This window comes from Phaethon lepturus, unplaced genomic scaffold (assembly GCF_000687285.1).
Source record: "Phaethon lepturus isolate BGI_N335 unplaced genomic scaffold, ASM68728v1 scaffold38822, whole genome shotgun sequence".
NCBI lineage: Eukaryota > Metazoa > Chordata > Aves > Phaethontiformes > Phaethontidae > Phaethon > Phaethon lepturus.
In genome coordinates, this window is record NW_010526606.1 from 1,276 (window position 1) to 22,645 (window position 21,370).

The 21,370-nt window shown below is 41.9% G+C and overlaps 1 protein-coding gene across 1 annotated transcript in view; it reads left to right on the forward strand.

Annotated features, from left to right (window-relative positions):
• Positions 1–22: 22 nt before the first annotated feature.
• The window catches only part of SHCBP1L (SHC SH2-domain binding protein 1-like), a 23,134-nt gene continuing 1,786 nt past the window's right edge, over positions 23–21,370 (forward strand). Inside the window, 7 exon segments of the mRNA XM_010283103.1 lie at positions 23–64; positions 12,074–12,244; positions 15,278–15,378; positions 15,432–15,553; positions 18,545–18,707; positions 19,361–19,381; positions 21,211–21,325. Coding sequence (XP_010281405.1) covers positions 23–64; positions 12,074–12,244; positions 15,278–15,378; positions 15,432–15,553; positions 18,545–18,707; positions 19,361–19,381; positions 21,211–21,325 — 735 coding nt within the window.

Consider the following 21,370-nt stretch of genomic DNA (forward strand, 5'->3'; position numbering starts at 1 on the left):
GAACAAGAGAGCAGGAAGCCACATGGAGCAGATCGGTGTGAGGGAACGGAGGATTAGGATAGAGGTGAGAAGGGGGCAAGGACCCCGAGCAGGATCAGAGGGAATTGCCACAAATCCCACTGAGTGGAGCAATGGGATTGTCTGTCCACATGTGGGAGGTTCCCATGGATAATGGAAAAAATTCAGCTTAATGCAAAATTCTTGGGTTTAAAGATACTCAGTACCTAAAAACATGATTTGCTTGGGATAATTTTCCAACATTTTAAAGTATGTATGTAGGACCATCTTCAACAGTTTATGTGAAGCCCTTCTGTCATTTCCAGGTTACTGATTCTAATAAAGAAGTCCTGAGAAAAGGATATTTGCCAGCAAAATCCACTTCGTACTCGTAACTGCAATTTCATCTTTGACATACATATTTAAAGCTCTAGGACAGATCAAGTGATGCAGTCATATTTCATTGGGTAAACCTGCACTCATCTAACTAAAACCAGAATTAAATCTCATATCCCTATAAATACATGACCTGTGCTTTCCTTTTAGTGTCTTACCTGCTGAAATACTGTATCAAAGCATTGTGGCATATTCCACATAAACCCATTTCCTTTCCAAGAGAGAAAAAAGCATCCTCGTAAAATAACCGTGTCTTAAAAGCACAGAACCTGGATAACTTCTGTAACTTTGCAGTGCTTACAGGGGTGAATAATAGTAAAAATACCTTGGTTCCACAAATTCTTACGACTGGAAACTCCCACGAAGCGGAGTGAGTCATCCTGCATGGGCAGGAGTGGCCTGAAAGGAAGGAAGGACTGTTTGATAGATAGGATGGGCACAACAACAAAACTTTCAGTTAACCATCTGTAAAATAAGAATAATGTTTGTGGATAAGGTTGGTATCTGTGCTGGGCTTACAGAGCACAGGCATAATCAAACAACAGTGAAAAAATGGCAGGGCTGCTGCCTCAAAAGCAGGTGCAAGTTTTCAAGCACTTACTGCCCTAAATTGCACTAATCACAATTCTCTAATCACAAGTAATCAAGTCTCAAGGAAGTTTGCTTGCTGTTGAATAAAGAGGTCATCAGGGAAGAACTTAGGTATAAGTTAACTGTTAGAAATCAGCATATAATTCCTTCATTTATTTTTTGAAGTATGCAGATCAGGTTAAATGAATGAGAAAACTGGGGAGAGAGTAAGAGAAGAAATGCAAAAAAGGAAAAGCAACATAAAAACCTGAAAGGAAACAGCCTTTATAAAAGCAACTCTTACAGGAAATTCTGTCATCTTTTGGGAGGCCAGAACTACTGAGGTTGGCAGTCTCACTCTTCAAATAGACCTCTTTTAGAAAAAAAAGAAAAGCAGTATTTTCTTTCCTTTTGATCAAAAAAAAAAAAAAAAAGCAACAACGTGGTGTGCACCCACAAGCGATTTGAAATAACAAATTAAGAGCACAGTTAGTCTCTGTTCTTCTACAGCGGGTCAAACCAAGCGTTAACACACCTATACACTAAGACATTTGACCCATTTGGGGCTTACGAGCTGCAGAATATATTTATTAAGCATCATGGGGCAGCAAGCACTTTAATTTTCAGTCTTCCCATGCTGATTTAGCATCAGCATCTGTTCACGGACAAAAGCAGACGCTAAAGAAAACTGCTTAGAAGTTTCAGACTGGGATAGCAGAGCTTGCTTGTTCCATGGGTCTCAATTATTAAAACAGGTCGACAAATGTAACCCCCACGGAGAAACACAACCCTAATTTGCTAACAAATGTAAATAGATAGCTTAAGGATCCCCAAATCAAAGCTGCTGTACAGCCAAACATTTCATTACCAGCACGTACATGTCAGTTTACACTAAAAAATGAAGGACAGAAGAGCCCCGGTGCTCACCGGCAGCCTTACAGAGTTACCGGCCACCAGAGGAAGCACTCAAGCAACCTTACGAAGTGTCACTTGTCACAGTCGTGCTGGCTTGGCCAACGTAAGAAGAAGTTTCCAGCAGTTTCCTGCCCTGCCCTCCATCACGCAGGGGCTTCCCATGAGCCCCACCGCTTTTCTCAGTGGATGCAATCAAAACAACAGTAATCACAGCAGACATCCCCTCCCTGGCCACCAAAACACCAAAAACATTTATAAGAAAGCAAGCGAGTCAGCAGATTCACCAAAGAGTCAGTGCAAAAGAGGCAAAATTCAGAAAGGCTGGGTGCTGAAAATCAGCTGCTTTTAAAGGTGGATGCAAAAATAAACCGCATGGCAGTCTCCAGTAGTGCATTAGGGAACACAGAAATAAACCTGCTCTAAGCCGTTTCTTTTTATGAAGATAAAAGCCAAGCTTTAGGCTTACTTGCTTTTCTATCTTGGTTGAAAACTTTATTTTACCAAGTTGGATTAAATATTTTGATTCAGTCCCAGCTGGGATAACCTCTGTGATTCCACTGAAGCACAGAAACGACTGCAAATTTAATCGACTGATCCATCACATCTTTCTAGTGCCCAAAGTGAAATGATCAAAGAGCCCGTGCGCTACGCAAGGTGGGATTTCAATTCTGTTCTTACCAGCTGGGCACCGCTTCAGCCTCCGCGTCAGTGACAAGGATGAAAAAGCTTGGTTCCTCCAGGCGATGGCCTACAGGCATGTCTAAAAGGGGAGAGGAAAGCTGTAGCAGAGTTAAAGCGTCTCACATTTTATTTCAACGGGGATGGCAGAAACTGCAGATGGGGAAAGGAGGTTAAGGATCGAACGATCTCTTTCCACATGCAGTGCAACAAATGCAGCTTAGGACTAATGTTACAAACACGTAAAAAATGCACTTCTGTATTAAAATTAAAGTGTGTCTTAAAGCCATCCTGTTTAGAGAAGACCTTCTGCAATCAAGGATAGGTCTGCGGAGAATGTGAATTCGTTTGGAAAATGTCTGAGGTTTCATCTTTGAAACTTTGTCCACTATCACTACCAGTAAAAGTACAGAGTAAATCAGAGAACCGTACTAGTTACTACAAATTCCTGTCACGATTTTATGGAAGCAGAAAGTTACTGCAATCTTATAAATAAAACTGAAAAAGAGAGCTACTAGCCATGAAAGCAGAAGGTGTTTCATAAAATGGTTTGACTTCCTTAGTCGCTCTTTTGCAGATTATCCTAAATAATCCTGTACAGCAACTACTTGTAGGTGAATAAAAAAGTATCTCTGAACCTGTTCATGAGAGGTGATTACCTCTCATATGCTTCTTACAGGTGTCTGGAAACCCAGAAGAAATGAAAGACATAAGCTGATTATTTTACCTCTTTTCTGAAGTGGGTCTGGGATGTATCTTCCTTTTCTTTCCTTAAGACCATAATGTTGGGAAGAAATATCCTAAAACAAAAATAAAACATGAAAGGACTGTGCAGCTTTTCATCTTCCTATTGTGGATTCAAACACAGCCCACCCTTTCAACCAAAAAACATTTAGATTAATGCATGTCTGGTGGTGTATAAGAAATGAATTTGTCATCTTTGATTCCTAGCGGATAAGATTTTTATCTTTTATCTTTACTCCCTCTTTTTATTCTGTGGTGTAGTCCTGTGCTGAATTTATGCAACCACATCTTGCAGCTGATGTTAGACCATGGCAGTAACATCAGAAGGACCCGAGCCAGCCCTAACTATACTTCCTTCCCCACTCCAAGACCTCCACTCGCCAGTCCAATACCACCACGAACAGCTGCCTTTGCACAGCCCACCAACGAGGGCACTGGGAAAAGGGTGGGTGCATTCAGCCTTGAAACAACCAGTGGGCTTCTTGGAGATAAGATGTTCCTTAACACTCCTTCCCTTCTAGCACTCCCATTCTCAATTGGTACACCAACACTGCACAGATGAAAGTGTGCCGGAGGAATTGATTAAATTTATTTCTGTACAGTATTACAACTATAGTATAGAGACACTAAATTCACCGAGAATAGTCTCAGGCTCAGTGCCACCACCATCCTTGTGCTACAGGGTCTACTGATAGATGCTCTGCCACCAAAAAGTTCCAGCGATATTTAGGTTTCCGACACACTGATGATGTTCTCTCTGTAAAGAGCAGAACTTGTTTACCAAGATCCCTTGGGATAATGTCCGAGTCCTGTTCTTCCCCGACTTGCATAGCTATGCAAATCCTTCACATGCGTGAGCTGGGGCTGTTTACACTAACTGTAAAACGTTCCCAGTAGAACTGTCTTCCAAGCCTGATAAAGCACTATCCCAGAAAGTAGTGTGTGTGTTGGGGGTGGTCATGGGTATCTCACCATGAAGGGTGTTGACCTGTGTGACCACAATGAAACTGTTTAACAAATATCCTTCCTGAACTTCCAGCAGAATTCCCAAGATTGTTTTCGTCAGAAGGTTGTAAAACTCCTTTTGCCCAGTGCCAACAGGGCTGAAATTTTCTTCCCAGTTAATTCTTAACTATCATTTACGGTCATAAACCATTTTTTTATAGCACAGTCTGCCAGTCAGTCTTGCCATGATCATTATTTTATTAATGATACACCATGTTGCTGTTTTATCATTTGTAAAACACTTCTTTCTTCTCATACAAGGTGGCCATTGAGAGCCGTAAATAGTTTGTCTTGACCACCAAGCTGCAGTTTGACAGCCAGTCACAAGCGGTGTTCCCCAGGGCTTGGTTCTGGGACCAGTCTTGTTCAATATATTTATTGATGATCTGGATGAGGGAATCGAGTGCTCCCTAAGTTTGCAGATGACACCAAGTTGGGTGGGAGTGCTGATCTGCTGGAGGGTGGGAGGGCTCTGCAGAGGGATCTGGACAGGCTGGATTGATGGGCGGAGGTCAGCTGTATGAGGTTTAATAAGGCCAAGTGCTGGGTCCTGCACTTTGGCCACGGTGGGAGGGGCTGGAGAGCAGCCCGGCGGAAAAGGACCTGGGGGTGCTGGTTGACAGCCGGCTGAACATGAGCCGGCAGTGTGCCCAGGTGGCCAAGAAGGCCAGCAGCGTCCTGGCCTGTATCAGCAATAGTGTGGCCAACAGGAGTAGGGAAGTGATTGTGCCCCTGGACTCGGCACTGGTGAGGCCGCACCTCGAATCCTGTGTTCAGTGTTGGGCCCCTCACTACAAGAAGGATGTTGAGGTGCTGGAGTGTGTCCAGAGAAGGGCAATGAAGCTGGTGAGGAGTCTGGAGCACAAGTCTTGTAAGGAACGGCTGAGGGAGCTGGGGTTATTCAGTCTTGAGAAGAGGAGGCTGAGAGGAGACCTTATCGCTCTCTACAACTACCTGAAAGGGGGATGTGGCGAGGTGGGTGTTGGTATCTTCTGCCAAGTAACCAGCAATAGGACAAGAGGAAATGGCCTCAAGTTGCGCCAGGGGAGGTTTAGACTAGATATTAGGAAAAATTTCTATACAGAGTGAGTAGTCAAGCATTGGAACAGGCTGCCCAGGGAGGTGGTGGAGTCACCATCACTGGAGGTGTTCAAAAAACTTGTGGACATGGCCTTTTGGGACATGATGGGGTTGGGTTGATGGTTGGAATTGATTTTGAAGGCCTTTTCCAACCTTAATGATTCTGTAACTCTGTGACTCTGTGATTTGTTGGTATGCCAGAAGAGTCACACCTGGATGCCCAGCTGGAGGATAGCAACGCTAGTACGTCATTTTGGGATCTGGAGATTCACTGGTCTCCCCCAACTGCTTGTTCCTTCCCCTAAAGCTCCTCAGCAACTTGTCTCTGCTCCCACCCAGGTCTGAGTTGAGGCAGAGCTGCTTCCCCATCACATGACTTGGAGCATACAGTGAATGGTGAGGAGCTACAAGGAGTCTGACCTACAGAGCTGCCTTTGGGACACATACCCATGCCTGTTCTTGTCCGTCTGTCAGCATGCCCCATCTCTGGTCTTGGTACCCCCAGCTCACTATGTTCTCCCCTGCATTGCCTGCGTGTTTGTTGATGGTCAGACGATGACCAGCTGAGAGGACAGAAGAGACATTCTCTGTACTCAAAGCCCCCCCTGCCACCAATGACTAAAGAGACAAAAGAAGCAAGTCAGGGAAAATCTGTTCAGCACTTGTAGGAAAAAAAAATATTTGGAATTAACTGAATCTTCTGAAAATATAACTATTAAGCTCTACAAAGCTACAAAGCACACATGAACTACAATTTTCAGAGGTTTGTAACTCAGCCGTCTTTAGGTAGGTGTTTGCAAGAACATTAAATGCTTGGTTTTGACATCAATACCATTCGCCTACAAACATCAATCCCTTGATCTACTGTTCAGAAAGAACAGTGTCACAGTGAAATACATACAGTGGCTTTGATTTAAGTTGCACCCTGTAGTAGTCCCTAACATTTTTGTTTGTTCCAAATCACTCTCAGCTGAAAATGAACATAAAAATGCAACAAACATAATGACAATGAGACATGTACCACATGCAGTTTCAGTGGGGGAAAAAAGAGTCAGTTTTGCAAAATTATAAACAGCGGAAAAGTCAAGGTTGAAAATGCTACATGTTTGACAATGCTACCAGCTTTGTTTACAATAAAATAAGGACCGCTGAATTTGTTTTAGCAGAAAAGAGGGCATGGTCTAGTGGTTTGACCTTCCTACCAGCATCATGACTTTAATGCTGACTTTTTTCTTGTTTCTTGGCAGAGCACTTAAGCATTCCTCATTCCTTCCTGACTATAAAAGTATCTAATACCTATCCATTAACACATCACTGTGCCTGCCAAGTGCTCTTGGGCAAATCAAATCAAACTTGTCATACTCCATGGTTTGTCACATCCATCGAGACTGAACTTTTCCAGGATGTCTTTACCTCCGTTTGAGTAGTAGGTAGCCACTAGACAGTCCATCTCAGTGGGATAACACAGTACTGTTACTGACTTAATGTTACTTTGTGTTTCTTCTTTTTCTTTCTCTGACTGTAGACTATCAGGTTTTAGGTCTCCTCTCTCTTGTACAATTGCTAAGCCTTCTGTTGTTAATAAATAAATAAATAGCAGGTAGCTATGGGTCTAGTCAGCTTCTGAAGAGCACCCACAACTCCTGCTGCAAAGAGCTGGGAGAAGTGCCAGCGATCTGGTATCCTACCCTTTCTTCCCTTGTCTTCGAGTCAACAAAAGATTCTCCAAAGACCCAGAAGGCTGGGTCTTGTGGGAAAGAGGATACAGTCTGCGGAGGCTAGAGGTTGTGTCCAGGGTGGTGTCTACCCCACCAAGTCCTCAGCTAGAGCAGAGGGCAAGTCACAGTTTCGTGGAAGTGTTAAGTCTTATGATCTTGCAATCGTAAGAGGAACTGGGAAGAATATAAATGTGCAGGACTGTTCTCTGGTTGTTCTGTCATCTACAGGTATCACAGGACTGGAAGATACCCTAATTTTGCAGGGACAAGGAATTAATCCTGATCCATAAGGCAGAGCGTTGGAACCTCATTCATCGAGAGCAACTGAATTCCTGTTTACTTCAGTGTCCATAATTTTTTGAGTAAGAGAATTTATCCTCTTAGTCTGAAGCATGCAAAATGCTGTGTAAACACTCACACTGATACTTATGGATTATCAAAGCAAAGAGAAAAATTGAGACTGTTAGGGAAGGAAATTACATTTTTAAACTCATCAGTGGATACCATAAACAATGGAAAAATGTCTAAAATGCCTTATAGATAGACTGTTTCCTGCTAAATATCTCTTTTTTTTTTTTTGCCTTTTGAAGTACCAGTAGCAAGCTACCTAAGGAAGCGATTTGAACATGTATTAAAATAAGAACTCAGTAGGCAAGAAAAAACATAGCTTTCATAGCTGTAAGCTGCATTTTGCTTGCTGGGAACCTCAATATACTACCCACACGTTCACCCCTGACACTCAGTTCATGGAAATATCAGGAAGACAAAGTCAAGTGTTCAGAAAAATGCAGTGATTGCGAAGGAATGGGAGATTCTAAGACCTCTATCCTATTCTTTTACTCGTCAGATCTTTAATGAATAGGAAATCTGTAGTTTCTTCAACTGTTATTAATTTCTTTCATTTTGGAGCTCAGGCAAATTACTACATCAGAGAAATTAATTACACAAACAGTGTTTATCCAAACAGATCAACTGCAACGTTTATCTCAGAATTCATTTTTGATATGTTAATTTACCTCCAGCTATAAGCATGTTAGTTGAAAATCATATGAAGAGGTTAAAATCAAGATTTACCATGTTGATTTATTAAACAAGGAATTGTAATTGTTTGCGATGGGCTTAACTTAGGATAAGCACCAGGAAAGGGTACAGAGGACAGGCTACATCTTTATAGGATGGTAACGTCGATCCCTCCTGCTCCTCTTTTCTCACAAAGGTTCAGATGCCTGTCAGTGAAAGGCTGTTGTATTTTAATTAGCATTGAATTGACTTTAGAGATTTAGATACCAGAACATGCTTCTCAACAGTTATTTCTTATAAGATTTTAAATCACAGAATGCTTCTTAAAATAGCACCTCATTGTGATTGCCCAGTGTTTTTTTAACCTAGACTGTAGTTTTTCTTGATCCACTTTTTGGCTTGAGTCATTCTCAAAACACATTTCACACCTCCCCATCAGCCACTGGCTTCTGGCAACCGAGTTTTTGCCACCCGAACTGTTTAACTTCAAAGGTTAAGAAAACAAAGAGGCTCCAGAACATAAACATCTTTATATAGTAATACATACCTAGCATACCATTTTCATCAACGCTTCAGTGCAGCTCCCAAAGCTCTAAAATAGTGTCTGAAATTTTATACAGGTTTGTTCACTCCTGCATTTTCCTATATTTAAACTAAGAAATGTCCCTGGATACATACGTTAGTAGGGAAGGCTGCCTTATGGAATGTTACTGTTTTATTGGACATCACCGGATACCATTTTAATGAATTTTATACCCTTGTTTGAGGGCTCTACAAACCCACAGAGATATTCAGCTTCTCTTTCATTTTGCCGAACCATCTGTGTTTCTTCTTACAATGAAGTTGTTTGCATAATGGATGAATTGGATTTAATGAGTTTTGCCAGTCGGGTATCCCTCTGGGGTACTCCCTTCCAATTCACATATGCAAATATAAATGTAATTCCCCACACAGTACATGAAAGCGTGGTAGGCTTCCAAATAATCACTAGGAGTTCTTTTCAGCTTGCTCTAATTTGGGAAAATATTTAAAGTTATTTTCTTATTTTTTTTTTCCCCCACCTTGTGTTTATGTCTTCCAGCCATTCCTTGCCCTGCCTGGATCTGAGGCTGTAAGTCCCAAAGCAGCCAGGCTGCAGGAGACTTTCCTGCTCTGTTAACCTGTAGAACAAGTCAGGCTTGAAAGCTTTTTCGTCTGTTCACCTCATCTCCAGCTCAACTGTGGACAAGTACAGGTGCCCGCAGTTTTAACAAATTCCGTCTCTTGAGAGAAGAGGCAATAACAACTGTTCAGTCACTGGAAGCCACATGGCCAGGTCTCAGTTAAGCAACATCTGGCTTTCCAAAGAGAGAAAAATGAACAAACAACACTGCACAAACAGATGACACAACTTCATTAGTCCCCTGAAGTGTACAACGGGCAGTTAGCATTTTTCTCATACTGAACCCAAGTACTCACGGTCAAGTTTCCTTCCAGGTCGCAGTTGGGACGGCAGATGTTCTCCCAGTGTGTTATTCTCCTCGCATCCTGCAGTCGGGATTGCCAATTTATTTGGGTTCCAGAGTGTAAACAGGAGTTAGCTCAACAAAGCAATTGTTCATCCTGCTACGTGAGGTAATTTTGCAGGCTTTTCTTGGATTCCTGATTCAGGGGACCTAAAACGTGAAGGGCTGAGGAGCAGACCTGGTGGAACAAAGCAAGAGCTGCTTGCAGTTGCTGTCAGTAAGGATGTCTCCTGCTGTCCTGCATGGCTGGAAGGGCACTGGAAAAAACATTTCATACTCACTGTTAGGTCATTAACATGCCATTAATTTTTTTTATATATATATTTGGAGCATTTAGGGACTCTTCAATGCTAATTCTCTATAAACTGATTTGTGTGATCAACAACAGATGAATTCAGTGCTCTTTGGTAGATAAGACATGTACAGGTTTATCCTGACACGTTACAAAACAATTTTAATAGGGTTGTAATAGAAAGAAAAAACTTGATGAAATGTACTGATAACAGCTGATATTATTCAGCTGGATATCCTGAGTAATGAAAATTCGGTGTGTGTTGTAGAATATACAACTTGGAAGGAAAAAAGAAGGAAAAAGGGAGAAAAGAGATGAACTGACAGGAGGGCTTGTGTCAAACACAGTGCTGTGCTTACTACCCTTGTGCTGCCTGGAACTGGACAGAAAGATTTCCAGTCTTCACAACATGGACAGATAGCCAGTTGCCTATTCTGTTGTTGTCCCAGCCTGAACTGCAATGCCCTTTCAAACCATGGTGCTCCGTGGTGCCATTAAGACTCTTCCAAGCATGTTGTGGTTTCTGTAGCTGTACACCATAACTTCCTGCATTTTTCACATCTCCTGGAGCTTGTGGAGTTGGAATTCTCCAGTAAATGGCTAGTTTGAAGAAAGATTACCAGGGATGGCATGGAACAAGCACCTTTGTTAGGTATGTGCAGTCCCGGAGCCGTCAACAGGCAGAACTCATCTTTGTACCAGTCTTAAAATAGTGAGATACCATCTGGTTAATAAGCAGAAGATAGTCTATAGGCAGAGGGTGCCAGCGATGCAACGGACAATTACCTTTTGGAAAAACTGAAGATGAAAGAAAACACTGGCATGGGATCTTGGGATCTGCAAGACTAAGCCAGAGCCTTTCATCGTCAATCTGGAAGATTTAATTACACTTTCTATTGGAATACTTGTTGAGATAACTTCTCTGGCTCTCTATCTCATGTATCCTTGATGCTATTCATGATGATAGGTACCCAGACGATCCATGAAAACTCATGTTAAAATTACCTATACAGTGTATTTAATATAACAGAATTTCACCAAGGGTCTCTCTCAGTGAAGGAAGTTATCTTTCCGTGGGGTAAAATGAGCATTACTAAGTACAGTGTGTTGTGATTATAGAGATTTTTTTTTTCTTAGAAAGACAACTAATGTTCTCTTCTAAGACTTCTGTTATGTAAACACTTTCGCTCAAGATTAAGTTCCCAGCCTTCCCTTGGATAAGCTATCTAGGCTGAAGTCTTTTTGTTAGACCTATTTTTGGCCTTGGATACTTTCTGATCACTTTGAACTCTCTCCAAATTTTTAACACTGTAAAAATGCTGGATGTGAGAATTGGGTACATTTTAGAGGTAATCTTTCCATTAGCATACGCAGAAATAATATAAACGTTTTTATACACACATGTCTCTGCAGCCACCATATGTTCACATCTTTTTGTTAGCTTATTTATTTACTTTTCTAAGTGATTTCTGAGTCCTCCTCAGAGGTACCTTTCTACACAGTCAGCTGTGCAGATCTGGTTTTACTAGACTTGCTTTCCTGACAAAGATCATTTATTTGGAACAGAACAAAACAAAACAAACCTGAGTCCATATTTAAGTTTACAGTAACTCCTCCTCCGCTGGTCTCTTTTGGAGAGTCTCCACTCAGAGTCTGAAGGTCACCTTTACAGAGCCTTGACCTGGAAAGCTTCAGTCTGGAAAAAAAGGCTCCATCAAAGCTGGAAGCAACTCAAAAGAAGTTATATAGTGTATAGTTGTTTAAACAACTTTGAATATGAGAGTCACAGGCAATGAGGAAGGGAACCATCCTTTAAAATGTAAATTCAGAAACCAGCATTTGGGACAGCTTAAATACACTTTTGTTGCTTGCTTGTAGATGTTGGTTACTATAGCTACGTGACGTGGCCATTGTTTTTAAAGTATATTGCACATAGATTCAAAAATATTCTGCCTGGAAAGAATTACAGGAAGATAAGATGCTGTTCTCACAAATACTGGTTTTTAGTTTAATATTATAGAACATTTATTTAAGAAGCTTTGTGAGCTGAATCACAAGATCACACGACTACGTCTATCTCTCTAGTCCTTTGTGTGTATGACCACGCTAATGTAAAGGCGGTACTGACGTATGTAGCCTTTTGTCTAAATTAGGTTACTTGCAAACCTCAGAGTTCATCGTGTCAGCTCAAAGTGCCCGTATCTTTTGCTGAACCATTTTACTCTCATTTTGAAAATACACCAAGAGAACTGGTTGACAATGTTGTGGAGGAACTGGAGCTTTGCGTAACATTGCTGGAAGCCTGGCCCGGAGAGGGACAGAAGGTGATAGATTTGAATTGCCCAGGTGTTGGAAGTTGTGAGGCATTTATCTTTTTGCACTATTTTGCCATTCACAGATGATACAACATTGACTGAGGAGCTGTATCCGTTACAGAAATATTTTAAGGCTTACTTTGATTTGGTATCACATAGAAAACTTGAATCTAAACTGCAGTAAGACTGAAAATGTATGTTGAGTAAAGCCATGTCACGTTGCTGGGAAGCTTGTCTGGCTGAGCTGACCTCACGTAGAAATGTTTATCAGCTCCTAGCTGTCCCGTCCTTGGCCCTACAGAAATCTTTGGTACTGGGTCTCCTGCTCCTCCTCCCACCTTATTCTTGTTGCTTCCAGAAGCGTTGTTCCTCGTACTGTTCTCAGTGCACGGCATTTTTAGAGCTCTAGCAATTTATCTCAAGAGCTGACAGGACATTTTAAAACATCTTTTTGGTCAAAAATGTCAAGTAGGGAACATTGGTATGGATCCTGGTGACTTTTGTTATTGAGAACCACTTGGGGAGATAAGGTTGTTGTAACATTGTCTTTGTTCCCAGTGATTAAATTTAAAGTGATGCTTCTAAAGCAATCAGTGTGAATCCCAGAGATTTTTCTGTGGAAAAAACTTTAAGACTAAATTGCTTGAAAACTTTGTTGAGTTTGGAATTTGGAACACTAAAAGAGAAAACTCGTTCTCAGTTTTGAAAAATTTAGTCTTGGACTTTGTCCTGAGTGAGTGAAGAAACAGAAACCTTAATGTGAAGCTGTCGGGAGCCTGCAAACATGCAAATGCTTTCAAATGCAGCTGTTGATTTCTTTTGCTTCATTTTTGGTGCCTCGCCCTTAGAATAAAGATTATCAAATGGCAGTCTGTAATTCATAAGCGGACTTTTCTCCTAACGGTTTGACTTTGTTTTTCTCACTTTATATATTATAGCCTACTTCAAAGATTGCAAAGACCCTTAACAGCTAACAGCAGAGTAGGTGAGGGCCATACAAGCATGAGGTTAGAGGAACCTCGTGAATGTGTGGTTCGCAGCAGAGAATGGCAACATTCATTTGCACAGTGGGTTTCGACTCTGTTGAAGTCTTTCTTGTTAATAGTATTGAAAGTATCCTATGGGTAAATTGTCTTCAGGATGTTCAAAGATTATCATATTATTGCCAAGAGTGAGCATGTAGGATCTGCTTCCAAACAAAATGCAATAACTGCTCGCTTTTCATCCAACGTAAGATTGCCTCTTTCAGCTTTGTTAATATGTTTAATGTTAGTGAGACGGTTGTTGCTGTTTTGGGGACTGTTTACTATGAGTTTTGGGAACAAACTGGTATTAAAGCTAGAGTCTAGCTCTGATTCTCGCACAGTCTGATGATGACAGTGATCCTTTTTTAAGCAGTCATTAGCGTAGGCAGAGGAATATCTTTCTCCATGATTTATCCTAATTTACACAAACCCAAGATCAATGTGTGTTGCACCTTCAGCTTCTACCTAATATCCACGTCCTGCTATAGATGCTTTGTGATTCATTACCACTCTGATCGTGTGAACACAGGCACTTCTATGAAAAACAAGAAAAGCTCTTTGGAAACAAGCTTCTGTGATAACTGCTGCATCAGAGATGCTCCCAAGGCTGGTGGCCTCTCCCGTGCCTCCCCTGGCCTGAAAAATTTGGAAGTTCCTTAGCGAGCTCTTTGGCAGGCACTTTTTCTCTCCGCTGTGGGAGGGATTGGTGCAGATGAAGATGATGACCCACTGATGTCTATTTTCAGTCTGTTCTTTTTGGTCAGAGTAGCTTAACCCATCTGTTACTTCATTGCCCTTGCTCGTCATCTTCTTTACCAGCATAGCAGAGGCGCCCGGCTTCTGTTGGGCTAATAAAAGTGCATCTCTCCCCCCCGAGTGGACCAAAAGAACTGGCCTCTACAGGCAAAGCTTTGGTATTTTTTTAACCCCTCTTCTCTTCTTCTTCTTTTGTGGCAGACTGCTGCCTTACCCAAACGAGGAGCGAAGCCAAACTCCGGTCCAGAAGCATTGCTGAGTCTCTGGCTAGTCCCGCAAGCAGCCTGACAGCTCCACTAGCCAAACCAAATGTCTGCATTAGCCCTAAGGGAGGAGGATGAACCGTTTTATGGCAGCTGTAAAAGGTCACACAGTAAACACCAGTGCTACTGCTCATCTGTTGTCCCAACTGATCCAAGTAGTTTGGATGTATGCGTGGTATGCATGTGAGCAAGCGCTTCAGAGCTCTCTCCTGGCTCTTCGAGATTCAGGTTACAAACTGGAGAGTTTGCAGAACTTCGCTGATTCATTTGAGTTTGTTCTATCTAATTTGAGACTGGTCGTTCAAATGAGATGGGTCTCAAGACCTACAGTGCTTGAAAACCTCTGTCTTAAAATACACATTCTGCCTTTCCTTGTAAATCTGTGCAAGGTCCGGGGCTTTTTGGCTTTGTTTGTTTATAAGCATGGGGGAATTCCAAGCGATTATAAATATCTAAAAGTCTAACGTCGTTTCGCTGTCCGGGATGTACTAAAAATCTAATTTGGCTTCTCCTAAGAACAGAACCAAGCTGTTTCCATTGTTGTGATTAGTTTTCGTAATAGGAGTTTAGTAGCCCTTTCCTTCTGCTTCCAGCGTTGTTCTGCAATGTGTTTACATGCTCTCATTTCCTTCAGCCTTCTCTCTCTGCAGGGATGCGTTTGGGAGATGGCTTGAAACATCCAGTAATGTTACTAATCTCAAATTCTTGTCTTTAAGAAAGTTTTGCTTATTATATATGCTACTGATTACATCCTGCAGAAGAACAGATACGTTTTATTGTCCTAGAATGCTTCCTGCTGTCCGCTCCGCCCCCCCCATGATAGTTATGCCAGAATTTTCTCTCATCTAATTATATTTTTTGTAGTCTTTCCATATTAGGAAAATTATTTGCAATCTTTTACATGTCCGTTTAAAAAACCAAACAAACCAACTAACCAACAAACAACCTTTTCCTGCTCTCTATTGCTGCTGTATCCACTTACATACTGTAACACAAAGACACCCTTTACATTCTTCAGTGACATCATTTGGAGGGGCTGGGATGATGATGAAACTTGTGAGAAATAGCCAGCTCTGGTCGAGGAACTATTCATGCTGCAGCGGGTCACCATTTTAAAAAAAAAAATCTGGAAACGTATAAAATGTGTTTGGAATCGATTCATTATTGCAGTAATGTTAAAGAAGAACTGGCAGCCGGAGAAGCTGAGGAATACTGGAAAAATGAACTGGTACGGCTATCTGAAGTGCTGACGACATGGAGGACCTACATCTCCGGTAACGCTTCTGGGCCATTAGCTACGTGAAAATTTAGGGGAAAAAATAGAAAGCAAAAAATAGAAAGAATTATTCCAAGGTACGTTTGATGCTTGTTATCTTTCAAAAATTACTTATTGTTAACAAGTGCTGTGGCTGTAAGTTACAAAATGTGTATGTTTTGTTCTTGCTGCTTATAACACTTGCAATGGCATTATTACAGAAAAGTAAACCTATATGGCCTATACTACATCTCAAGAAAGCGTGTGTGTAGATTCACGCTCTAAATAGGCTACATTAAATGAGGTTAAGATTTTAAAACCATTTAGAAACTAAAAATGGGTGCCTGTGCAGCTGCCCTAACACGTTGCAGAAGTCAGGCATGACCACAGGCTACTTTTGAGCCTCCTCCTAAGGAAGCAGCTCCTGGGATTGCCTGCCCACCACTTTTCTCTGCGTGTTTCTGAAATTCATGTCAGTCTTGGTAAAGCTGGCTCAAGGGCTGAGCTGGACGGGCCGTTTTTGATGGGTTTGAACAGAGCAAACAGGCAGACAACTACCTGCCGTGAACTTGCACACCTTAAAGTCAGTTCCATAACAAACCAATTTTCATAAGTCCTGGGGTCATAAAAGAATTGCATTTTTTAATTAGATGTCTGCTTTGTTTAATGCAGAGCATCAGCAGTACCCACTGAATGCACAACGGATTTATTACCATGTTCATTTAATCCATTTTACTATAAATAACTGTTTACATTCAATCTAATACTACTGTTAAATGTTAAATATACAATACTACTGTATATTTAACAATTCCAGCATGATCTCTTAATAGTCTTCAGGTGCAAGTATGTTGGTTCAGTATGAAAACTAATGGATAGATTATTCCACTGCTTCTAGTGAGTAGGGTGCTTTTGTCACTGTTTTAGAGGTAAGGATTAAGGTAAAAAATTGTTCAGTGAGGAAAAAAAAAGATCATTTTGGCTGAATAGTCTGGGGCTTGTTTTCCAGGTTATTTAGTAATTTCTAAGTACTTAGAAATTGCAGTTTTCGTTGCCTGCATATCCACGGGCTAACACACAGATGCCTTGCACATTGCACACAGAGTATAAAGAATGTACAATTAATGTGAAACTGGATTAATTCTTCTGTCTGGAATTACATGGGAAATCTGGCAATATCAGGAAGAAAAATCTCTTTTCTCATGTAAATGAGCATATAAATTCCTTAATTATGACTTGAGTGATTATGTACCAGAAGTACTCACAACCAAAAATATTTTAAGAGGGGTAGCGGGGCAGAAGCATATTGGGCAAACTGTTCTGTTTGGTATCTGGCACAGTACAGCAAAGATTTTTCTTGCTTTTTACCATAACATACCCTTGTATTAGGTAACGTACTGTGTTTTAGTCCTAACTTTTATATCTATGGTCTTTGGTTGTCCTGAGACTTTTGAGCTCCCATCAGCACCTAGGGTTTTTTTTTTTTTGGGTTGATTCTTTCTTCCACTTCAGTTCCTTAAATCCATCTTCAGTTGGGTGAGGAGAACTCCTAGTGTCAAAGCCTGCCCTTCCTCCCACTATAGATGCTCGTATCATACTAGCAAAGCTCGCACTCTGGACAGTGCCAGATTTCTGAGTCACTCAAGGATTTTAAAAAAAATTAAAAAGTTTATAACAGTGCCTTGGAAAATATGACATCACTGGGAGTTTCTCACAGAAGTTTTCTGCTCTGAGAGCATCCGGCAGGCCGTGCTTATACAGTTCCCACTGGGCAGAGTTTGGATCATCCTAAATCCTCAAATTCTTTCTTGCCACCAAATCCCTGAACCGATCAGGCCTGCAGCGTGAAGGGGTGAAAAGTGGAGGACAAGTAGAAAACAGATGTAGAAAACATCTTCAGGAACGTCACTTATCTGTGCGTGGAATGAAGCAGAGTTCCTACGTAAGAAAACGTAGAATTAAAACTACAGTACATCCACCGTGAAATGCTGATCTAGGTTAAACGATACTTAAACTCCATCGAAGCAGTCTTGGCCCTAGCTGTGTTAGTTTGTCAGACACACGTTATAAAAGCAGCTACGCTGGAAGAGCAGCGGTTAGACTTCAGCACTTGTTTTCAAGCATGAGTCAAAGCCCGGAGCCTTGACATTTCATGAAGCTTAAGTTTATTTTCAGGATTTGGACGTGGCAGGTAGGTGGCTGAGCAGCTGAGCACAAAAGGAATAGCCAGCTGAAGTGGTTATTGCTCCGGAATTATCCATAGAGCAGCATGAAAATGGGCAAACAGTTGAAAGAGGAATTTTCTCTTAAGATACTTTACAATAAGCAACATCATCCAAAAAAACGCAAACACTTGAGGTATCTTTTTCTCTTCCTTGGAAGCCTTCCTAAATTTGTAGGTACCACCTGCTATGTATCTTTTTACATAAGCAGGATTGGACCTTCAACTTCTTGTTCTCCAGCCTTAGGTGAGAATTTTGGGCCAATGATCACAGTAATAGTGGCAGATGGCAGAGCGCCACATGAACAAATGTACTATTACTCTTTCTGTTCACCACAATTGAGAATTTTCTTTTTCTTGCAATTTCTTTCCTTGGAAAGAGCGCTGATGCAGTTGAGACAACTCTTACTCTCCTTCCGCCCCCAGGAAAGAGTTGGCTACACGGAGCAACTGAAGAGGAACAGTGGGGAATTACACACCAGACGTTGACTATAGGTCAGGAGCTCAGATGTGCACAAAAACCAGTCGCTAGGAAAAAAAAGCAATTCTCCATGTATTTTCCAGTACAGTCTTTCTGAATGTCTCTGCAGACGGCAGCGTGGGAGGAAAACCTGGAATTCCAAAATACAGTCCTGGTATCTAAAAAGCTCTTTGCAAAAGGGACTGACTGTAAGAAACAGAAGGGGGCAGAAGGTTTTGAAATTGCTCTTAAATTTTAAACTTTTTTTTTTTTTTTTTTTTTTTTTAGTTTGTTTAAATCTAGGAAGGGGGGCTCTCTTTTTAATCCAGTATGGGTGAAAGATTTTTCCATGGACACTTTGCCTCAGCAACAGGGTAAGTTGGACGTGGCTTTAGAAAGTTGGTACAGTGGAGACCACACGGTTGTTTTCCCAGGAGAAGACAAGGCTGTGAAATCATTCCTGTTAACTAAAGACATTATTATTGCACCTTAGTATTGTCTTTTCTTATAATTTACCTCTGTCTTTATGAACCGTAGCTCAAAAGCAGTCCTCCTTAATGGTTCTTAGCAAATGACAGGAAACAGTAAGTTTCCCAGAGTTTTTAATGAGATTAAAGACTTCCAGTGTGAAAATCAACAGCGGAGTATAATTTGTTAGCTGCTACCTGGGGAAAAAATACTGTGCAGCTGGAATACAGTACAGCAGGAATTCAGTGAAAAAACAGTTTATTAAAACATATGTATGTATAAAATACATGTATTTTAAAGCAGCATGAAGTCAAGCAGTAATAGCACCTCTAAAGTAGGCAGGGCCTCTTCCCCGGCGGCTCTTGATACCTGTGATTTTGGGGGTGTTTTTTAATAAAAATGTCAACATCAGCACTGTATTTAACAGCTGTATTGAGCAGGTGGCAGGTTACATAAGAAATTAGCACCAACAAACTTTCCAGCCGTGCTTCAGTAGCTCACACCTTGCAGATCTAAAGCCTGCAAGCACGATTACCTGAACGCCTGCGCTCACTCGTGCTCGTTTCCTTGTTCGGGTCGATGCCTACACCGTCAAATGGTCTCACGTCTGGCAAAACACGGCGGCGGGTTCCGAGTTTATCATCTTTTACTTCATCAATTTTTTTAATGCTTTTTAGTGTCCTGAAAACAACGCAGAAGTGCTGTCCTTCAGCTGCCCCTTAGTTCTGGTGTGCTGTTTTAAGGCGTGTTACCTCCGGGGGCGAACGGTCACCGATCCCGCTAAAGCTGGCCCTTCTGCGACATGAAGGCTCGCGCCACCCGATAAAGCAAAGATCCCAGCAGAAATACAGATAAACTGGAACCATTTATTGCACCTTAGTCTTTTAGCCCCGCTTCTTCTGCCCAGACACGCTAAAACACATGTGCTTCAGAACACTACGGCAGCATCTCTTGCTCCTTTAAATGACCTCTCTCTAGACGCAAGCTGCATGGGTCTGTCTTTGAAAAACCAGTGCCTCATGCAAAGCTAGCGGTGAAGACTTTTTATTCAGCTTATTTTAAGGATGCTTTAATGCAGCTTTCTGTTACTGGAGAGAGTGAAGTATTGCATCTCTTTCTCAGAGACGGTAAGGCATCGCTATCTGGCATGCTAAGCCACCCACTGCGATAAACCTGTATCTCTGACATTGGCTTTCCTTTGGCTGGCATTCCTCACCCCACTTTTGATTTGGAGGCAGGAAAAGAGATGAATTAGCTAATTGCAATGCTCATTTGGTCAGTTTTCCTAGGACCAAATTCAGTATGGGCACACTTAACACCTGTGCTACTGACCAAGCACGACTGTTTCTAAATAACTCCATAGAAAGACTCTTCCTATAAAGAAATTGCTGAAGGGAAAGGATTTCCTTTCAAGAAGAGGACTCATCACGAGATGGCGGTCTTGAGATTGGTGCGATACCATTAACGTTGATGCCACAACCGACCACTTCGCTTTCCTTTAAACTTTCTCTGAGTAGAGACCCTAGAGCAGTTCTGAATTTCTCTCCGTTGGTAGAAATCTCCCTACAGCTAGAGGGGATTTTCAATTCTCACCCTGGAGTACGTTATGTGAAGCGCTGCTTGAGTACTACCGCGTAGAGGAGATGAGCCTTCACAAGTCTTATGAGGAGCGGCTGAGGGAACTGGGGGTGTTTAGTCTGGAGAAGAGGAGGCTGAGGAGATACCTTATCACTCTCTACAACTACCTGAAAGGGGGTTATGGTGAGGTGGGTGTTGGCCTCTTCTCCCAAGTAACTAGCGATAGGACAAGAGGAAATGGCCTCAAGTTGCGCCCGGGGAGGTTTAGATTGGGTATTAGGAAAAATTTCTTCACTGAGAGGGTGGTCAGGCATTGGAACAGGCTGCCCAGGGAGGTGGTGGAGTCACCATCTCTGGAAGTGTTCAAAAAATGTGTGGATGTGGCACTTCAGGACATGGTTTAGGGAACATGGTGGCACTGGATTAATCTTGAAGGTCCTTTCCAACCTAGTGATTCTGTATTTAGTCGAACAAAGAGAGCGATAAAAGGCCCTCCTCTGTGACGGCCTCCGACACAAGACAGGACACCGTGTATCACCTCAAAGGCAAAAAGGGGGACTGTGCCGCGTTTCTCGTCCCCCCTGTGCAGGGATACACGTATCTATGCCTTTGTGGTTTGTGGTCTGCTTAGCAGGCTTTTGAAACTGAGCAGTTTGCATGAACAGCATTCGTGTTTTGTCTGACGCAGCATGGTGCATGCAATCAGGCAGGGGCTCCAGGTGAAGAAATTAAGATAAAAAGTTGATTTAACAGCAACTTGGTAACTTGTTGGTAGCATCGGTACTACTAATATCGGCACTGGTATTACCAGTATCGGTAATATTTATGTCAGAAGTTTTAACACAAGCAAGAGAAAAATTCACGTAACCAACTGACAAGCGTTATCCTTCATGTTATGGTTTTGACACTCTTGCCAGTATTACTCTTTCTCTTCTCCTTTTTCACTTAGAACCGGAAAACCAGAAGAAACCACGATTGTTTCTGAACCCCCTCACGAGAGCTTTGTGGTATCAAGAGCCCAAGATACAAACCTAACGCACTTTAGGTCAGTACAGCAGAAAACGGTTAGTGGTGTCGTGGCTGGCGGACCGGGCCGGGGGGGGTCACGA